The following is a 17908-nucleotide window of genomic DNA, read 5'->3' as shown; positions in this document are numbered from 1 at the left end:
TGCAACAGTCACGCAGCCGCCACCTTATAGCTTCCATCACATAACCACGGTCAGGTGAACCTCGTTCACCATCCAGCACCTCCAATCAGGCAACAGCCAACGCCGTACTGTACCTGTCCTTGGAGTGTTTGATGCGGCAGTGCAGTGGGAGCTTTATTCTATCTAACCCCGTTTTTTTACATTTATATGTTGAGGGAGATTAGCTCTGTATATAACCCCGTGCTGTAACTGCCCCAGGAGTGTTTGATGGGGACAGAGAACAGGGAGCTTTACTCCATATCTAACTCGTTTTATTTTTATTTTTTATAAGGTGGTATTTATACCCCAGGCACCTTTGTATTATTTTTGTTGAGAAGGCCTTTATTCACCAGGTCACCTTTAAATACATTTTATAATAACTTGATCAAAAACAGCTAAATGAACCAAAACCTCAAATTAAAATGTCATTTTCGGCATCAATGATACACTCCAGCCCCTGCAGTGCCCAGGGTTGCGAAGGCCTCAAGCATACTGGCGGACACTGCATGCTCCTTCTCCAAGTACACCTGAACGGTAACATTACCTCGGAAGAGTGACAGGCAATCAGGGCGGACGGACCCCGACAGCTCTTGGCCTGGAACTGTGAACTGCCACCTTTGCCATTCCCAGGAGCAGCCCGACGAGGGGATCGTCATGCCAGACCATGCCACACCACCCTGGGTGCACAAAGGCCAGCAGCGCCAGGTGAACTGCAAACGAAACTGGAAGAGCAGCCCCTTTAGATATGTAAACAGGGGACGCAAATTCACACATATATGCATGGAACATGGACTCGTCCAAGCCACAGAAGTTATAGCCAGACTGGGAGTCCGTGAACCTGCTTAAAAGTCTATTGCACGGGACTACCCTATGCAGCACCTTACTCCCCAGCTCCCTGATGTAAAGTGGGGAGGACTCCCATGTAGAGAGACCGGCACAGGGGATTCCCCTCACTGCTAGACGGTAACACAAACTGCCAGGGCATGTCTGGAAAGCTGACGAGGGTGAGGAAGTGGAGAGTGTGCAGGAGCATCCCGTGCTGGAAACCCCTCCACGGCGTTTGGAATGGCTTGGAGGGTATTTACGAGAGGCGGCTCGGGTTGTGTGCTACCAAATCCCGAGGAGGGTTTCAATGCCTGGGTCCGATGAGCAGTTTCGGCCGAGCATGGGCCAGCTCGGCCAGGACTACTTCACACTCCTGAGCTCCATCATTACCCGCAATGAGAAGCGTCCCGGAGGTTTCGGCTGCTCCTACACCCGTCGGTGGGTCCCCTGCACAACAAATCCATAATTCCTGTGCCATCAGCCAATCTCATACATACCACATCGACCGGGTAAATGTGGTTCGTTGTTGTGGTCCAAAAAATGTGGAATTGAAAGGCGTTAATTTGAACTGTTTGTGCAGTGACTGTAATTAATGTCAATCTCCTTGGACCCTAATTGTTCCTCTTCTATTGATAAGGGACTCCTTTAAGTGTCTTATCCCGCAGTGTCAGCTGGAGTATCACCCCCGGCACTAACAGGGATCAGAGGCTCCAGTGAGAGGGAGAGGATAGATCAGAATCTGAGAGCAATAGATTGTAATGTTACAATAATGGGTCCGAATTTGAGAACAATAGATTGGAATGTTACAACAATAGGTCAGAATCTGAAAGCAATACATTTGGATGTTGCAACAATTGCCATGCGTTTATCCGATTGGTTTGGCAAGCTAACTGCAGATTATGATTGGATAACACTACATTGGCGGATCATTTGTGCCCTTCAAATGATTCAACGTATTTACTATCCCATCCTGGCTATTGTTGGTATCCCAGGTAAGTCTCTCTGTCCAGTTATTAATTCTATAAATCGTGCTTAGCTGTATTACTGCTCTTGTCATTTACTCTGCTATCATTGCTACTGTTGGCATTCCTGGTAAATCTCTATCTCCAGCTATTAACTCTATAAGCCATTGCTAACTGCATTATTGTTCTTTTACTTTACTGTCTCAACTTTGCTACTGTTGGTGCCCCTGGAAAATTTCTCTATCCGGCTAATATGTGTGCAAAGCACAATTAATTGCACGGTTGTCCTTGTTATTTAAGTTATGGAAATTGGAGCCATTATTTGCCACACCCAGCGCAAACTCTGCTTTCTTTCCAATGAATTCACGAATATATGAGCCTAAAACAGGGTCATTAATTTCTAAATGATTCATTGACCGTGAGCTGAGTTCCAATACCGTATCCTGTCCATCACCAATCCTGTCAACTACCACACCCGTAATATCCTCTGTCTTAGGCCATCTGCTCCTTAAACAACTGTCTATTTCTTTGTTAACTCCAGAGTCGAATATCCCAATGCTACCCTGACAATCCTCTCAGTTACAAACCTGCATAAACCATAGCCCATTTAATTATGTGCTGTCATATCCTAACTCACATCAAATCCTGATCACCCATCACCTCTGTGCTTACTGATCTACAATGGTTTCTGGTCTAGGAGCATCACGATTGTAGTAGTCGTATTCTTGTGTTCAGAGCCCTCCATGACCATTACTCCTCCAATTAGTCCCGTTCTGCTGTCCGATTCCCTTATTCAGGCAATTTGTTTCCCTTAGAGTATTTATCCAATTCACCTTTGAAAGTGTTTTGTTTCGCCTTCTCGCCCTCTCCGTGGCTGCAGTTCTGGGTTCCAATAAGCTACTTGTGCCAAGGATGTGTAGCCTAGAAGCCTTAACATGGTGAGGGCTGTTTGTGGCTGCTCTCCAGTGGTGCTCCATGCTGAGGAAAGTGTTCTGGTAGGATTGACACATGTCTTTCAATCTTGCTCTCTGCATGTCCACTGTCCACCCGTGTTAGTCACTCTCACCTGAATATGCATACAGCAACACAAGAAATCCCCCTCTCGTGTTATTTAAAAGGAACAGGCCACCAACTTACAGTAGAGGGGCTTTTGACTTACTACTGCTATTGTAAAGTTAGTGGAGGTGCTGCGGATGGTTTTATGGAGGTTGTGTTGTGCGCTGCTGCAGACATTAAGGGAGGTCAGAGGATTTGGTGTCCCAACTCCGTACGAGGTATGGGAACTGTAGTTACACTGGCTCTGGGTATGTAACATGACCAACCAATGGAGCAGAGGCTGAAGAGTGGGAAAGCTCTGTAAAGAGGGAGGAGGAGGGGGGCTCTGCCCCACCCACCCCGGGTTTTCCAAGAGCATTTTTCATACCTGCACCTATCCGATGGACAGTGTGTGAGGTAACTCTGATTAAATCAGGACGTGGTCACAAAACTGTGCCACCTCCTGCAACACGACCTGGAACCTCACACCAGGGTGAGGACGGAGCTTCCAGTGGCTGTTAATGTCACAGTTTCATTGACTATCTATGTATCTGGATCTTTCCAGCTCGGAGTGGCTGAGGAGCAGGAAATGCGGCCTTTCCACTCCATGCCGGTTCAATGCAGAGCTATCCAGACAGTCCCAATCCCTGCTTGATTCTGGGTTATGTTGCTAAATCTCTGGAGTGGAGCTCAAATCTATTTGGACTCAGGGATGATTCCAGTATCCCTGCGAGTTCATTTCCTTCAAGTGCCCATCCAGTTTCCGCTTGAAATTATTGATTGTCTCCACTTCCACACCCGTGTGTACAGCAAGTTCCAGGTAATTACCACTTGCTTCTTTAAAATGTTCTTCCTCATATCCGCCCTGCAGTTCTTCCTCAAGACTTTCAATCTGCGCCCCTCGTCCTTCGTCCATTAATTAACGGTAAAAGTGTTTTTTTTTTTTGTCTGTGTAACTTACCTAAGTTTGCCATAATCTTGTACTCTTTTATCGAATCTTGCATCAGTCTTCTTTGTTCCAGGCAGAACAATCCCAGCGCTTCCAATCTAACCCTGTAACTAACCCCCCACCCCGCCCCATCCCTGGAATCATTCGGGCAAATTTGTTCTACACCCTCTCAAGGACACTCGAATCCTTCCTGAAGTGTGGTGACCGGAACTGGACTCAAAACTTCAGCAGGGACCTAACCAGAGTTTTCTAAAGGTTCCACATAACTTCGCTGCTTTTGTACTCTTTGCCTTAAGATCCCATATTCTTTACTAACCAATCTCTCAATACGTCTTACCACCTTCCAAGATCAATGCTCAAGTAGTCTCAGGCCCCTCGGATTCTCGACACACTTTCAAACATTTTTCTTATTCGTTCATGGGATGTGGGCAACACAGGCCACGCCAGTATTTATTACCCATCCCTAATTGCCCTTGAACTGAGTGGCTTGCTAGGCCATTTCGAGGGCATGTAAGAGTCAACCACATTGCTGTCGATCTGGAGTCACCTGCAGGCCAGACCAGGTAAGAACAGCAGATTTCCGTCCCGAAAGGACAACAATCGACAATGGTTTTAATTCCAGATTTATTAATTGAATTCAAATTCCACTTTCTTTCAGGTACTGGGATTCAAACACATGCCCCAAGCGAAATACCTGGGTCTCTGGTCCAGTGACAATACCACTCCGCCACCGCCTCCCTGTGTAATTATCTGTTCTTACGACCTGGGCGAGACGCAGGCATTGCTAATTCAGTCCCACTTCTCCACAGGTCAAAGCACATATTTAAATGTTCCCACTTACTGAAATAATAGATCAGATGCACTTTTCGTCCCCAGAATAAAACACACCAATCAGGATTTCTGTACTAGCAACCTAATTATCTATTTAGTATAACCCAAACCGTAACCAAAACTAAAGTAATACAAAGCCGTAAACTAGAAATATTAAAACTCTTTATTTATCCTAGCCCTCACACACACATTCACATACACAACCAGTTAAATGGGAAAACATTGATTTTTTTAACAGCTGTTACAAAAAATATAGAAGGAATAAAAATAAGTTAGACTGAAGAGAAAATGTGGAAGTCCTTTGATTTGGGGAGGTCTCCCAAAGTCGAATAGGTGACTGCCAATAGGAATCTTCCGAGAATAGTTCTTTGCAGTGGATGTTGATGATCAGTCTTGATAGGCTTTCAAGAGATGCAGTTCCAGAACGCTTGACGTAGGTCTGACATCAGGTGTGCAGCAACAAGTGCTTAACTTCTCACACAATTGATGCAAAGTTCCTTCAAAGATGCAGAATGTCTTCAAAGAGCGGTAATAGTTGGACTTGATACAGGATTTGTCTTTTCAAGAGAAAGATAAGCAGGGTCTTCTTCTGTTGGGCTGGCAAGTCAGGATGCAAACTTCTTTCTGCCCAATGGCGAAAACCAACTGGCTTTTTAACAGTTCAAAGTGAAACAAATCAGTACAGCAGCAATCATGTGACCGTTGTAAATCGTGGTCTGTCATTTCCTTGCAAACATCTTCCCCCTCAGGTTAGAACACCTCTGCTGTGTTTCCGTGAAATTACATGCTATCCAGTATTTGTTTACTAGCCAAAAACAGGAAAGGTCTGGTAACTTATTTTAAAAACAACCACAAAGCTAGAAACAAAGAAAATAGGAACAGGAGTAGGCCATTCGGCCTTTCCAGCCTGCTCCACCATTCATTATGATCATGCCTTGATCATCCAACTCAGTAGTCTGCTCCCGCTGTCGCCCCATCCCCTTTGATCCCTTTAGACCCAAGGGCTATATCTAACTCCTTCTTGAAAGCAAACAATGTTTTGGCCTCAACTGCTTTCTGTTGTAGTGAATTCCATAGGCTCACTACTCTCTGGGTGAAGAAAGTTATCCTCATTTCAGTGCTCTAAGGTTTATCCCGTATAGATAGAATATGACCCTTGGTTCTGGACCCCCCACCATCGGGAACCTCCGTATTGCATCTACCTTGTCAAGCCCTGTTAGAATTTTAGAGGTTTCTATGAGCCCCAGCCTGCTCACTAGTCTGAACTCCAGCGAATATAATTCTAACAGACTCAATCTCTACTCATACATCAGTCCCGCCATCCCATGAATCAGTCCTGGTTCAGCCTTTTCAGTTTTAAAATGTGGAATCTCAAGTTTTTCTTTTTAACGAAACTCTTGTTCCAATTAGATATTGTCTCTCCTAGTCCTGTAACAAAATGCGTCACCTCACAGTTGCCAGTATTATATTCCACCTGCCACTTGTTGTCCATTTTGTTCGCCTATCTGTGTCCTGTTGCAGGCGGTTTCAGTCATCGTCACTGTTTGCCATTCTTCCAAGCTTGATATCATCACAAAATATTGAAATTCGACTCTGTATTCCAAGATACAAGCCATTGCTACATAACAAACAAAGCAGTGGTCGCAGCACTAACACTTGTGAAAAACCCACTGTCGAACATCCTCAAATCTGAAAAACAACCATTTATCACGATTCGCAGTTATCTGTCCTTAAGCCAATATTTGATCCAGTTGGACACTGACCCTCCAATTCCAATTGACTCAATTTTATTATCCAACCTATTATGGGGTCCTTTTTCAACGCTTTCTTAAAATCCATGTATGGAAAGTCCAATGCATTTCATTCATCAGCCTTCTATTTTACTTCATGAACATTTTCAGTTAGCATAGTAATGCATGATCTGCATTTAACAAATCCCTCTGACTATCCTTAATTAATCAAACCTCTCCAAGTGACTGCTCATTCCACCCTTCCCTCACCCCTCCCCCCCCCCACCCCCCACGCATTCCCCCTGGCCCCGATGTTTGACACACCAAAGATGTTAAACTCACTGGCCTGCAGTTGCGTTTTCTGTCAATTTATCTGGGAGATGATTGTGGCCATCCATGAGGTGAGGCGATTACATCATTTTCACAGTCAGCAGAGAGAGGCAGGATGAGAGTTCCTGTAGCTTTGTCGTGATAGCGGGATTCCTGATGGTGCAGGTGATTCTGGGCGCCTTCCTATCAACGGGGAGCGAAACAGGACCTGAAAGAACTCTCACTCCATTAATGTACGTTGGTGTGTGAGCATGCCAGTGTGTGAGCACATCCCGATTAGACCCCGCGACTGTGTCACATTTCTCTGGTGTCTGGGGCACCATCGATGGGCTTGGCCCAGGCCTGGTGTAGTACTAGCAGTGGCCTTCGCTCTCTGACAGGCCATAGCTACCACAGTTCACTTACCTGGTGTCTGGGACTCCAGAGATGGACCTGCTTACAGCCCTGGAATAGTTCCAACAGGGGCCGCTGCTCCATCGACCCGATCAAGTGTTGTCACCACACTTACCTGGGGTATGGAGCTGCAGCACTCATCTTTGTCCCAAATCTGGTGTGTTACTGGCAGTTCCACTGCTCCCGGTGGTGTTTCCATTTCTAATGAGCTACTGGCCCTCTGATTGTCCAGCAGCTTTGGCAAGCGGTATCCCCATCTTAAAAGGTATGGGGACCTTAGCATCGGGTAGTCAATTGCCCGAGCATCACTGAATTAGTGGGGTCTACGGATTGCCTAGGCGAGGTTCCCCTCACCTTCGCCACCCCCACTGGGTCCAGTAAATGTGGTTCCCTGTCCCCATTATAAATCCCTGTCACTGGTACAATAATTAGATCCATCACTGTATGCAGTAACGAACTTTAAAAATTCACCACAATCTCTTTCAAACTGTTGTTTTTACTCCGAGGCTGATAAATTCCCTTGTTTGCATTTAACTTAGTGACGATTGAGATTATTTGTTTCCTTGATTTTTCAGTGGACTCATTTCCAATTATTGTTTTGAAATAATTGAATTCCGTGTTGCCTGTCACAGGCGAGGGAATCTCTCTCTCAGTCCAACATTTAACTTTCTATACAAGAGCAAAGTGCTGCAGATGCTGGAAATCTGAAATAAAATAGAAAATGCTGCAGATATTCAGAGGGCCTGGCAGCATCTGTGGAGAGAGAAACAGAGTTAATGTTTCAGGTCAGTGACCCTTCATGAGAAATGGAAGAGATTAAAGATGGAATTTTTTTTTAACCTTGTCCGGGAAAGGAGATAAGGGGAGGATTATGATTAACATTCAGTTTAGCTATTTTTTTGTTATTTAATCTCTCCTGCCTACCACCCTATCACAGACCTTCCCATTTGTTCTTTCAGGTCCAATCATTTCAATACATCACTGGATACAGGAACATATTTGCAAAGCTCAATACTTCTTCAATCCAACTGGTAACTTTGCTCCCATTCTGATGTCTAATTTCCCAGTTTATTTCCCTTCCTCACAGTTAACTTGCTGACGATTGGGCTCCTGTCTCGGGGAAAGTGTGGTCTCTCCAAATGTGTCACTCGCTACCTGGTGGCCATGGCAGTGGCGGATCTAGTGGTTATTATCCTCGACCTGATATTGAGGCATATTCCTATTGTTTATCGTGAACAGTTTCAGTTCCTGCGGTATTCCATCCCTGTGTGTAATATCCACGCCATCCTGCTTTATGCAGCCACAGACTGTTCTGTCTGGTTCACCGTCACTTTCACCTTTGATCGATTTGTGGCCATTTGCTGCCAGAAGCTGAAAAGTAAATATTGCAGCAAGAAAACGGCGGCTGTGGTTCTGGGAACAGTGACTGTGCTGAGCTGTTTAAAGAACATCTTCTGGTATTTTATGTTAACAGGTTGGTATTGGCTGCTGAACCTCCACTGGTTTTGTGTTGTGGAAGGTCATATTCAAATATCTCTTGTCTGGGGAACAATCGAGTTCCTCCATCATATTCTAACTCCATGCGTTCCATTTGTGGTGATTCTGCTTCTCAATGCTTTCACCATCAGACACATTTTAGTGAGCAGCAGAGGACGCAGGAGACTCCGGGCTCACAGCAGTGGGGAGAGTTGCAGAGACCCAGAGATGGAGAGCCGTAGGAAATCCATCATTTTACTGTTAGTTATCTCGACCAATTTCATTCTGCTATGGGCAGTGTTTATGGTGTATTCGGTATGGTGGCGGATGTGGTATTTGGGGTATGAATCTGTATTTCTACCTGGTTTTTTGCAGGAACTGGGCTTCATGTTGCAGCTCCTGAGTAACTGCACAAACACTGCGATTTATGCCGTGACCCAGACTCAGTTCAGAGAGCAGTTGAAAAATGTGCTGCAAAATCCCTTTACTCCAATTATTAAATTCATTCAAAGATGAGAGGAACTGAATCACTGACTATTTACAGCAGCCATGGAGGTGCGGGCGGGGCTATAATGTCGCTATGGTGACAGAGCGGGTCGAGACCTATCTCGGCAGCGCTGGAGCGGGGGCGGGGCCCGTCGCCAGGCAGCCAGAGCAGGGGCGGGGCCAGTCGCTATGGTAGAGCAGGGCGGGGCCTAACAGCATGGAGACAGAGCGGCTCCGGGTCCTGTCCATATTGTGTAGAGTAGGGGCCGGAGTCAGAGCGGGACGAGTCCTGTGGTGGCTCAGCGGGGTGCGAGTCCTGACGGTGTGATGATGGAGCGGGCGGGGTCCAGTCACGATACTGACTCAGTGTGGGGCGGGATTTTCGTTACTGTGACATTACGGGTCATCAATTGACGCTATAGTGAGATCGGGGCGGGGTCTGTCGCAATGGTGGCAAAGCGAAGGCGGGGCATGTTACGATGTTGCCAAAGCGGGACTGGGCTTGCTGCCAAAATGACAGAGCGGGGTCAAGGACAGTCCTATTGTGACAGCGTACAGCCATGTTATGATGGTTAAAGAGCAGCAGCTGGGCCTGTCGCTATGATGACGTGCCGTATGACGGAGCCTGTTCCTCATTATGACGGGGGAGCGATGCAGAGTGTATTCCCCAGCGTGGCGGAGGAGTGGCGTCAAAGCGAGTTCCGATGGTGGTGGGGGGGTGGGAGTGGTGGTGGGCGGAGCCTGTATTCATGGTTTGGGGCCTGGGGGCGAGGCCTGCTACAACGGTGACAGGGGAGTTGCAGCCAGAATTCTCCAAAATCAATTATAATCTTCATAATTCTGAGAATCGTTAATAATGGTTTCTAACCATTAATACTCCTTTCAAACACTTTACACCCATTCATTATCCTCTATAATACTTCATGACCACTCATGATGCATTATAATACTTTCCAGCCCTTTAACGCACATCGTTATCCTCCATATCCCTTTTTAACTGTTTATAATTCCTTACAATTATTTATAAATCTTTATAATCCTTTATGATCGAGTATAGAAATTTATAATGTTTCGGAATCCTCCATGATGCTTTTTAACTGTTTATAATTCCTTACAATTATTTATAAAGCTTTATAATCCTTTATGATCGAGTATAGAAATTTATAATGTTTCAGAATCCTCCATGATGCTTTTTAACTGTTTATAATTCTGTATAATAATTTATAAACTTTATAACTGTTTCTGATTTCGCACAACCCTGTGCAATCCTTTGAAAAAAATATATTTTCTTACTCTTTATAACCCTTTATTATCATTTATGAAGCGTTATACTATATTAATAACCCCGAAACATCTCATACATTCACTGCCATGGAAAGGCAGCATTTAAAATGACCACCGTGGATTGCTCTCATTGTTAGATCACTTAAAATGGCCGCAGTGCTTGTCACTTTAAATGGCCCCAGTGCATGCCACTTCAATGGGCCACACAACATGTGACATGATTTTCAGAAGGCTTTTGATAAGGCTTCACCGAAGGGTTTGGTGTAAAAAAATTAAAGTACATAGGATTGGGGGTAATATGCAGGCATGTATTGAGAAATGGCTGACAGACATGGAACAGAGTGCAGAAATAAACGGGTCTTTTACACGGCGGCAGGCAGTGACTGGTGGGGTACTGCAGGGAGCAGTAATGAGCCCCAGCTATTCGCAAAATATATTAATGACTTAGGTAAGGGAACTAAATGTAATATTTCCAAGTTTGCAGACGACACAAAGCTGGGGGTGGTGGTGGTGATGTGAGATGTGAGGAGGATACAGAGAGGGTCCAATGTGATTTGGACAAGTTGGGTGAGTGGACAAATGCACGGCAAATGCAGTACAACGTTGATAAATGTGACGTTATCCACTTTGATTGTAAAAAGAGAAAATGAAGATTGTGAAGTGGGAGGTGCAACGAGATCTGGATGTCTTTGTACACTAGTCATTGAAAGCAAGCAAACAGGTGCAGCAATCAAATAGGAAAGCGAATGGTTTGTTGGCCTTCATTGCAGGAGGATTTGAATACAGGAGCAAGGATGTCTTACTGCATTTATTCAGTGCCTTGTTGAGACCATAGCTGGAGAATTGGATACAGTTTTGTGCTCATTTTCTGAGGAAGAATGTTATTACTAGAGAGGGGGTGCAACGAAAATTTGCTCGGCCGTTTCTTGGGCCAACAGTTGAGAAGAGGGGTCTCAGAGAAACCTATAAAATGCTAACAGGCCTAGACAGGTGAGATGCAAGGAGGATGTTCCCTATAGCTGGACAGTCCAGAACCATGGGTCACTGTCTCAGGATATGGGATCATGCAATTTAGAACGCAGATGAGGAGAAATGTCTTCACTCAGAGGGTGGTGAACCAATAAAATAGTCTACTGCAGAAGGCAGTGGAAGCCAAGTCATTAAATATATTCAAGAAGGAGATATATATACTTAAAATGACCACAATTCACGTCACTTAAAATGACCACAGTGCCTGTCACTTAAAATGGCCGAAAAGAATGTTACTTGCAATGATCATACTGCATATCAATTTCAATGCCCACATGGCATACCACATATAATGTCCGAACTTCTTGGCACTTAAAATGGCCACAATACATGTTCCTTCAAATCGGCACACGGATGTCAATTAAAATAGCAGCATTGCATGTCAGTCAAAACGACTGCAATGCATATCGCTTAAGATGGCGACCGCGTCTGTCACATAAAATGGTGGCATAGCATGTCACATAAAATCTTGGTAGTGCATGTCACTGTAAATCTGTAAATAGCCGCACTGCATAGCACTTAAAATGCAGCCATAGCATGCTATTTAAAATAGCCACACGGCATGGCACTTAAAATGGTAGCACTACACATCTCTTAAAATGGCCGCAGTGCATTTCATTGAAAATGACAGCTGTGTATGTCACTTGAAATGGCCGCAGTCCATGTCATATAAAATGGACACAGTTCAAGTCACTTTAACTGGTCGCAGTATACATCACTTAAAATAGCCACATGGTATGGCTCTTAAAATGGCCGAAGAACATATCAATTAAAATGGTCGCTCTGTAGTCGATTAAATTACATTGCATACCGCTTAAATTGGTCATGGTGCATATCACATAAAATTACTGCAGTGCATATCACTTAAAAAGTCGGCAGTGCATGTCAATTAAAACGGCGACACTGCATGTCAGTTTGACTGGCCGCACTGCATTTCCCTTAAAATGGCCTCATGTTAATTTACTTAAAATGGTCTCAAGGCCTGTCATTTGAAATGGCCAAATGGCATGCTACTTGTAATGGTTACAGTAGATATCACTTAAATTAGCGACAATTAATGTAATTGATGCACTGTATATCACTTAAAATGTTCACAGCGCATGTCACTTCAAACGGTCACATGGCATATCACTTAAAATGGTTTCAGTGCATGAAATTACAAATGGCTACATGGCGGGCTGGATTCTAAGAGTCCACGGTTCAAGTTGGCAGCGGACGTAAAAAAATGCACTTGACCGCAGGAGCACCAAGTCATGGCGCTGCCACAATTGCAAATGCAGTGACTCATTTTCGTTGGTGTGGCGCAATCAGATGGAGAGAGTAAGGTCTCACAATGTCATGAACGGTATCAGGTGATGAATGGAAAGGAGTTTGCGCCATATTTCAAGGGCATTCCACCCTGCATCAGTTGCAATGCTGCATTTTTAGACGTCTCTGTGGAGATTTATATAGCAGATTAAAAACAACCGTCAACAGGTGCATCCCTGCTGCCAACCATGTGCCATCCCAGGTAGACCCTCAGTTCAGCGATGCCTCCCTTCTCATTCTGCTCCAGACTGTGTGGACAAGGCAGGAGGTTTTTTCCCCAGCGAGAAAGCCTGGATGATGATTGCAGAGGAGGTACGCTCCCATGGGATCACCCATCGTGACTGGAACCAGAGAATGAACGATCACATTTGCTCGGCAAAGGTAAGTGACACTTTTCTGGGGGGCCTATCATAAAATGGCACGTTGGTGTCACTCCCATGTCAAACACAGGGATGTTGGGTGGGTATGATTGATGCCACATGGGGGTCTACATGTGTGAAAGACTCAATCCCTCATATGCACCCCAGAGCACTGCATCTACATGACAGGCTGAGTCAGTCTGACACGCTGACTGGAACCCACCTTTCGTTGTCGCGCTCCTATTGTGCCCAGCGTCATGTAGTTATATGCCAATTTTTAACACCTACATCCTTGCTGTTCCACGGAAAGAGAGCGTACAAAGTGAGGGTGTCATCCACGACTGGAGGACAGGTAACGGGCATTTATCCACTGACCCAAACTGAAGAACAGGTCCTCGAAATTCGTGGAGGGCATGTAGGATGGACCATGTCAGTAGTGTTGCTTAGCTTCTATGGCATTAATCTCTTTACCAAACGCAAAGATGATTCGAAACATTTCCTTTGTTGACATAACTCTGTAATTTTACTGATAGGTATACCAGTGAATCTAAAACTGTACTCTTCACATTGTTTCCTGCAGGGCGACACTATGAGGAGGCCCCAGAAGGCACCTCTGGGGAGGAGATGCCCTCATAGGAATCAGCGTCCCATGACACTCCCAAAGCTTCCACCAGCGTAGAGACACTCACCTCAGTGGGCATGCACTGGGCTCTGGAGTCAGGGTCACAAGCCTGTGACAGCACCACGCATGCAACCGAGAAGCTAGCTGAGGCTGAGACAGCCGAGGCCTCTGATGGTTGTAGGACTGTGGCAGCCATGCACATGCTGAGCCCAAGGTTGATGATGACCCTCTGTGTCGACAGCACAGGGCATGATGGAGTTTCAGATAGCGGTATAACAACATCTGGTGGAAATGCCATCGACCATGCGCAGCCATGAGCGGACTATTGGTGAGTGCATCAAAGCCAGGACAGCTGCCATGACCCGCGCAATTCAGCAGTGGCTGGGCGAGAGAGGGACCAGGTGCCTAGACATTATCTCTGCTCCTGGTCCTTTTCAGGACAGCAGTGAAGTTACCACGAGCCTTCAAAGGGAGGAGGAGAGCCAGTTGTGGCTTCATGGGCCCCCCTCTCAGGGCGGTTCTAATGTGGACACCGGTCCCTCTGCCTCATAGCTCGTGAGTGCAGCTTCAGCTGCCTCGACGTGTGAGGAGATCCCTGTGCTGGTGCAGGGGGCCGTCAGGCAGCCAAGGCCCTCCAGGCCTCGTGCACAGAAAGGCAACTGCCCAAGTCATGCAAAGCCAAAGGGAAATTTGATCAGCAGCCTGCCATCAGTCAAGCTGCTAGCGTACAGGATGCACAGATGAATACCACCCACAAGCGCCTAAAAATGCATGACGTTTATGGGTTATCACGGGTGCAACGTCTATGTTTAACTCATCATTAAATGTGTTTCTGTAACAGCTCTCTCCTTATTACTGTGTTAATGACGTACGACACCATGTGCCGACTCTTTCTCCTCCCATGACATCATTTCCCTGGAGCAATGCCAATGTCTGGAACAACATCATCGCTGTGCCAGTATGCATGATGAACACACTGCACGGGTGTAGTGACATGGGCAACGGCTCAGTGCTCTGCTGCCAGTAATAGTGCTGTTAAAGATATCACAGATACAGGAGACTGTTTACCAGATACTTCAAAGTGATGTGTGAGATGGGGAGCATCTGCACACCTGATGGATTATGGAAGCGTTCTTTGCTCGCCCGGTCTGTAATGCCGCCATTATCCTAGCCCTCCTATGTGCATATGCTGCTGCACCTCCTCTGTGTCGTCATCATGTGAGCATGACTCCTTCTCGTGACTCTAAGTTTACTGCAAGAACTCCCCCCCTCTGGATTGAAAAGTAGTGAGTAGCACATCACACAGCAACGATGCGTGCTACCCTTTCTATTGAATATCTATTGAGGCCCCATATGGCCTGTGTCGGCAGCAGAAACTCATCTTGAGCAGGACAATGGCCTTCTCGATGGTAGCTCGTGTCGAGCCCTGGCAGATGTTAGTATGTCACCTCTGCATCGCTGGCGGTGTTTCTCACTGGTTTGAGGAGCTATGTCTGCAAGGGGTCGCCCTGCTCCCCAAGCCGCCACCCTCAGTCTTGAGATGGTGCAGTGAAAGCTGTGGCACCTGGGCACGACGCAACACGAATGAATCATGGCAGCTGTCTGGAAAGCGGTCACACATTTATATCAAGCGTTTACTCTGGTCACATACTAGCTGCATGTTAAGTGAATATATGCCCATTCCATTCAGAAAAAAGCGCCTGGTTGTCCGACTAGAGCCTCGATGGCCACAGGTGTGCAGTCGGTGAACTCTTGCACCTTGGGGACTCGCACGATGGCCCCAAATCTGACAGCCCCTTGGACCTGAATCTCAGGGTCTGTCCTGAAGCACAGCAGTCAATGGCTCTCTCGTATTAGGCGTCGCTGACCTCCCTAATACAGCTGTGCACTGGTGACTTCCACACAGTTTGCCAGTGGGACCCTGGAATGATATGGAGTTGCAGAACGTAAGAGACATCGTGACTATGAGGACCACATGCATGCGATTTCCATCAATCCCCATCATCTGCAGCTGATCATTCAGTAGTGTACAAAGATGTGTCACCGCGAATCTGGACATCTGCAGCTGCCTCTAACACTGATGCTCTGACATGTGCAGGTATGTCATGTGTTGCCTGTAGAGCCGCTGTCTTCTCTGACATCGAATGCATCTTGGTGACTGCTGCTGCTCTCTTCCAAGAGCTTTCACGTGGACCGAGCCTGCCTGTTAGTTCGACCTCTGGCAGATATAGCTTTTCATTGAATTTGAATCAGGAGATACAGGATGAACCAGCCCCATATGAACGCTGCAGGTGAACTCGGTGCATTCAGTAGATCAATGGCACTGATCGAGGAGACAGTGATATACATTGTTGCTTAGGCTGCGTTCTCCATCACCTATACAGTATGATATGATATCACCCATAGGAACATGGCATGTCAGCAGGGCAGCAGGAACACTGTCATGTTACTGTAGATGTGAGGATGCAACCAACCACCGCATGACATTTGACCCAAGATCATCACACAGGAGAGATTTTTGAGCCAGCATGTAGAAAGTCCGACAAGAGAAGAGGCAGTACTGGACCTCATCCTACTGAATGAAGCCAGACAAGTGGTAGAAGTGTAGGTGGGGGAGCATTTCGGGATAGTAAATGACAGTGTGACTTAAGGTAGTCATGGAAAAGGAAAAAGAGGGTCCTGAATTAAAAGTATTGGGCTGGTGGAATTTCAATAAGATAAATCAGGATACGGCCAAAGTGGACTGGGAGCAGCTACTTGGAGGAAAGTCTACATCAGACCAGTGGCAGTCATTCAAAAAGGAAATAGTGAGAGTTCAGGGCCAGCATGTACCCGTAAATATGAATGGTAGGGCCACACCTGGATTTCAAGTGATAGAGAGGATTGGATAGGGGGAAAAAGGAGGGTTATGACAGACTCAGAGCGCTTAAAACAGTGGAGGCCCGAGAGGAGTATAGAAAATGTAGGGGGTCATTTTAGAAAGTATTTAGGAGAGCGAAGAGGACATACAAAAAAAACACTGGTGGGAAAGATAGAGGAGACTCCCAAGGCATTTTATAATTACCCGAAGAGCTAGAGAATAACCAGGTAAAGAGAAGGGCCCGCCGGAATCAAGGTGGCTATTTATGTGTGGAGCTGGAGGACATAGGCGAGGTTTTAATTGATTACTTTTCATCGGTGTTCACTGTTGAGAAGGACAATGGCGGTGTAGAAATCAGGGAGGGGTATTGTGATATTCTTGAACAAATTAGCATCGAAAGGGAGGAAGTATTAGCTGTTTCGCGGGCTTAAAAGTGGATAAATCCGCAGGCCCAGACGAGATGTATCCCAGTCTGTTATTTGAAGTAAGGGAGGAGACAGCAGGGGCTCTGACACAATTTTTCACATCCTCTCAGGCCACAGGAGAGATACCAGAGTACTGGAGGACAGCGAATGTGGTACCATCATTCAAGAAGGGTAGCAGGTAATTATAGACCAGTGAATCTAACATCAGTGGTAGGGAAACGATTGGACAACTTTCCGAGGGGTAGGATTAATCTCCACTTGGAGAGGCAGGGATCAATCAGAGATAATCAGTATGGCTGTGCCAGGGAGAGATCACATCTAAGCAACTTATTGAATTTTTTGAGGAGGTGACTCGATGTATAGATGAGGGTAAAGCAGTTGATGTACTCTAATAGACTTCAGTAAGGCTTTTGACAAGGTCCCGCATGGGGATTGGTCAAGAAAGCGAGAACCCATGGGATCCAGGACAATTTGTAAAACTGGAAACAGAAATTGGTTTAGTGGCAGGAGACAGAGGGTGATGGTCAGAAGCTGATTTTGCGAGTGGAAACCTGTGACTAGTGTTGTACCGCAGGGATCGGTGCTGGGGCCCTTGCTGTTGCAGTGTACATCAATGATTTAAACGTAAATATTATAGTTATGATCGGTAAGTTCGCAGATGACACAAAAATTGGTGGTGTTGTAAATAGTGAAGAGGAAAACTTTACATTACAGGACGATATAGATGGGCTGGTAAGATGGGTGGAGCAGTGGCAGATGCAATTTAATCCTGAGAATTGTGAGGTGATGCATTTTGGGAGGACTAATGGTAAGAGAATATACAATTGGTGGTAACACCCTAGTAAGTACAGAGGGGCAGAGGACCTTGGTGTACTTGCCCATAGATCACTGAAGGCAGCTGCACAGGTGGATACGTTAGTTCGGAAGGTATCTAGGCTTCTTGCATTTATTCGTCGTGGTATAGAATATAAGAGCAGGGACGTTAT

The 17908-nt window shown here is 45.9% G+C and overlaps 1 protein-coding gene across 1 annotated transcript; it reads left to right on the top strand.

The window, feature by feature from the left end:
- Positions 1–1183: 1183 nt before the first annotated feature.
- LOC137363803 (probable G-protein coupled receptor 139) lies at positions 1184–9065 on the top strand. Its single transcript, XM_068027362.1, has 3 exons — positions 1184–1281; positions 1630–1835; positions 8161–9065. The coding sequence occupies exons 1-3, from the start codon at positions 1184–1186 to the stop codon at positions 9063–9065; spliced, it is 1209 nt and encodes a 402-aa protein (XP_067883463.1).
- The last annotated feature ends 8843 nt before the right edge of the window (positions 9066–17908 follow it).

The sequence above is a fragment of the Heterodontus francisci genome, unplaced genomic scaffold (genome assembly GCF_036365525.1).
Source record: "Heterodontus francisci isolate sHetFra1 unplaced genomic scaffold, sHetFra1.hap1 HAP1_SCAFFOLD_92, whole genome shotgun sequence".
Taxonomy (NCBI): Eukaryota; Metazoa; Chordata; class Chondrichthyes; order Heterodontiformes; family Heterodontidae; genus Heterodontus; species Heterodontus francisci.
Note: the sequence above shows the minus strand (reverse complement) of the source record. Positions and strands in the feature narration are given on the sequence as shown.

Coding starts and splice junctions, on each gene's coding strand:
- LOC137363803 (XM_068027362.1), top strand. CDS start 1,184: ATGGGCCAGCTCGGCCAGGACTACTTCACACTCCTGAGCTCCATCATT. Junction 1,282..1,629: donor GGCTGCTCCTACACCCGTCG/GTGGGTCCCCTG, acceptor TCCGAATTTGAG/AACAATAGATTGGAATGTTA. Junction 1,836..8,160: donor GGCTATTGTTGGTATCCCAG/GTAAGTCTCTCT, acceptor CCTTCCTCACAG/TTAACTTGCTGACGATTGGG.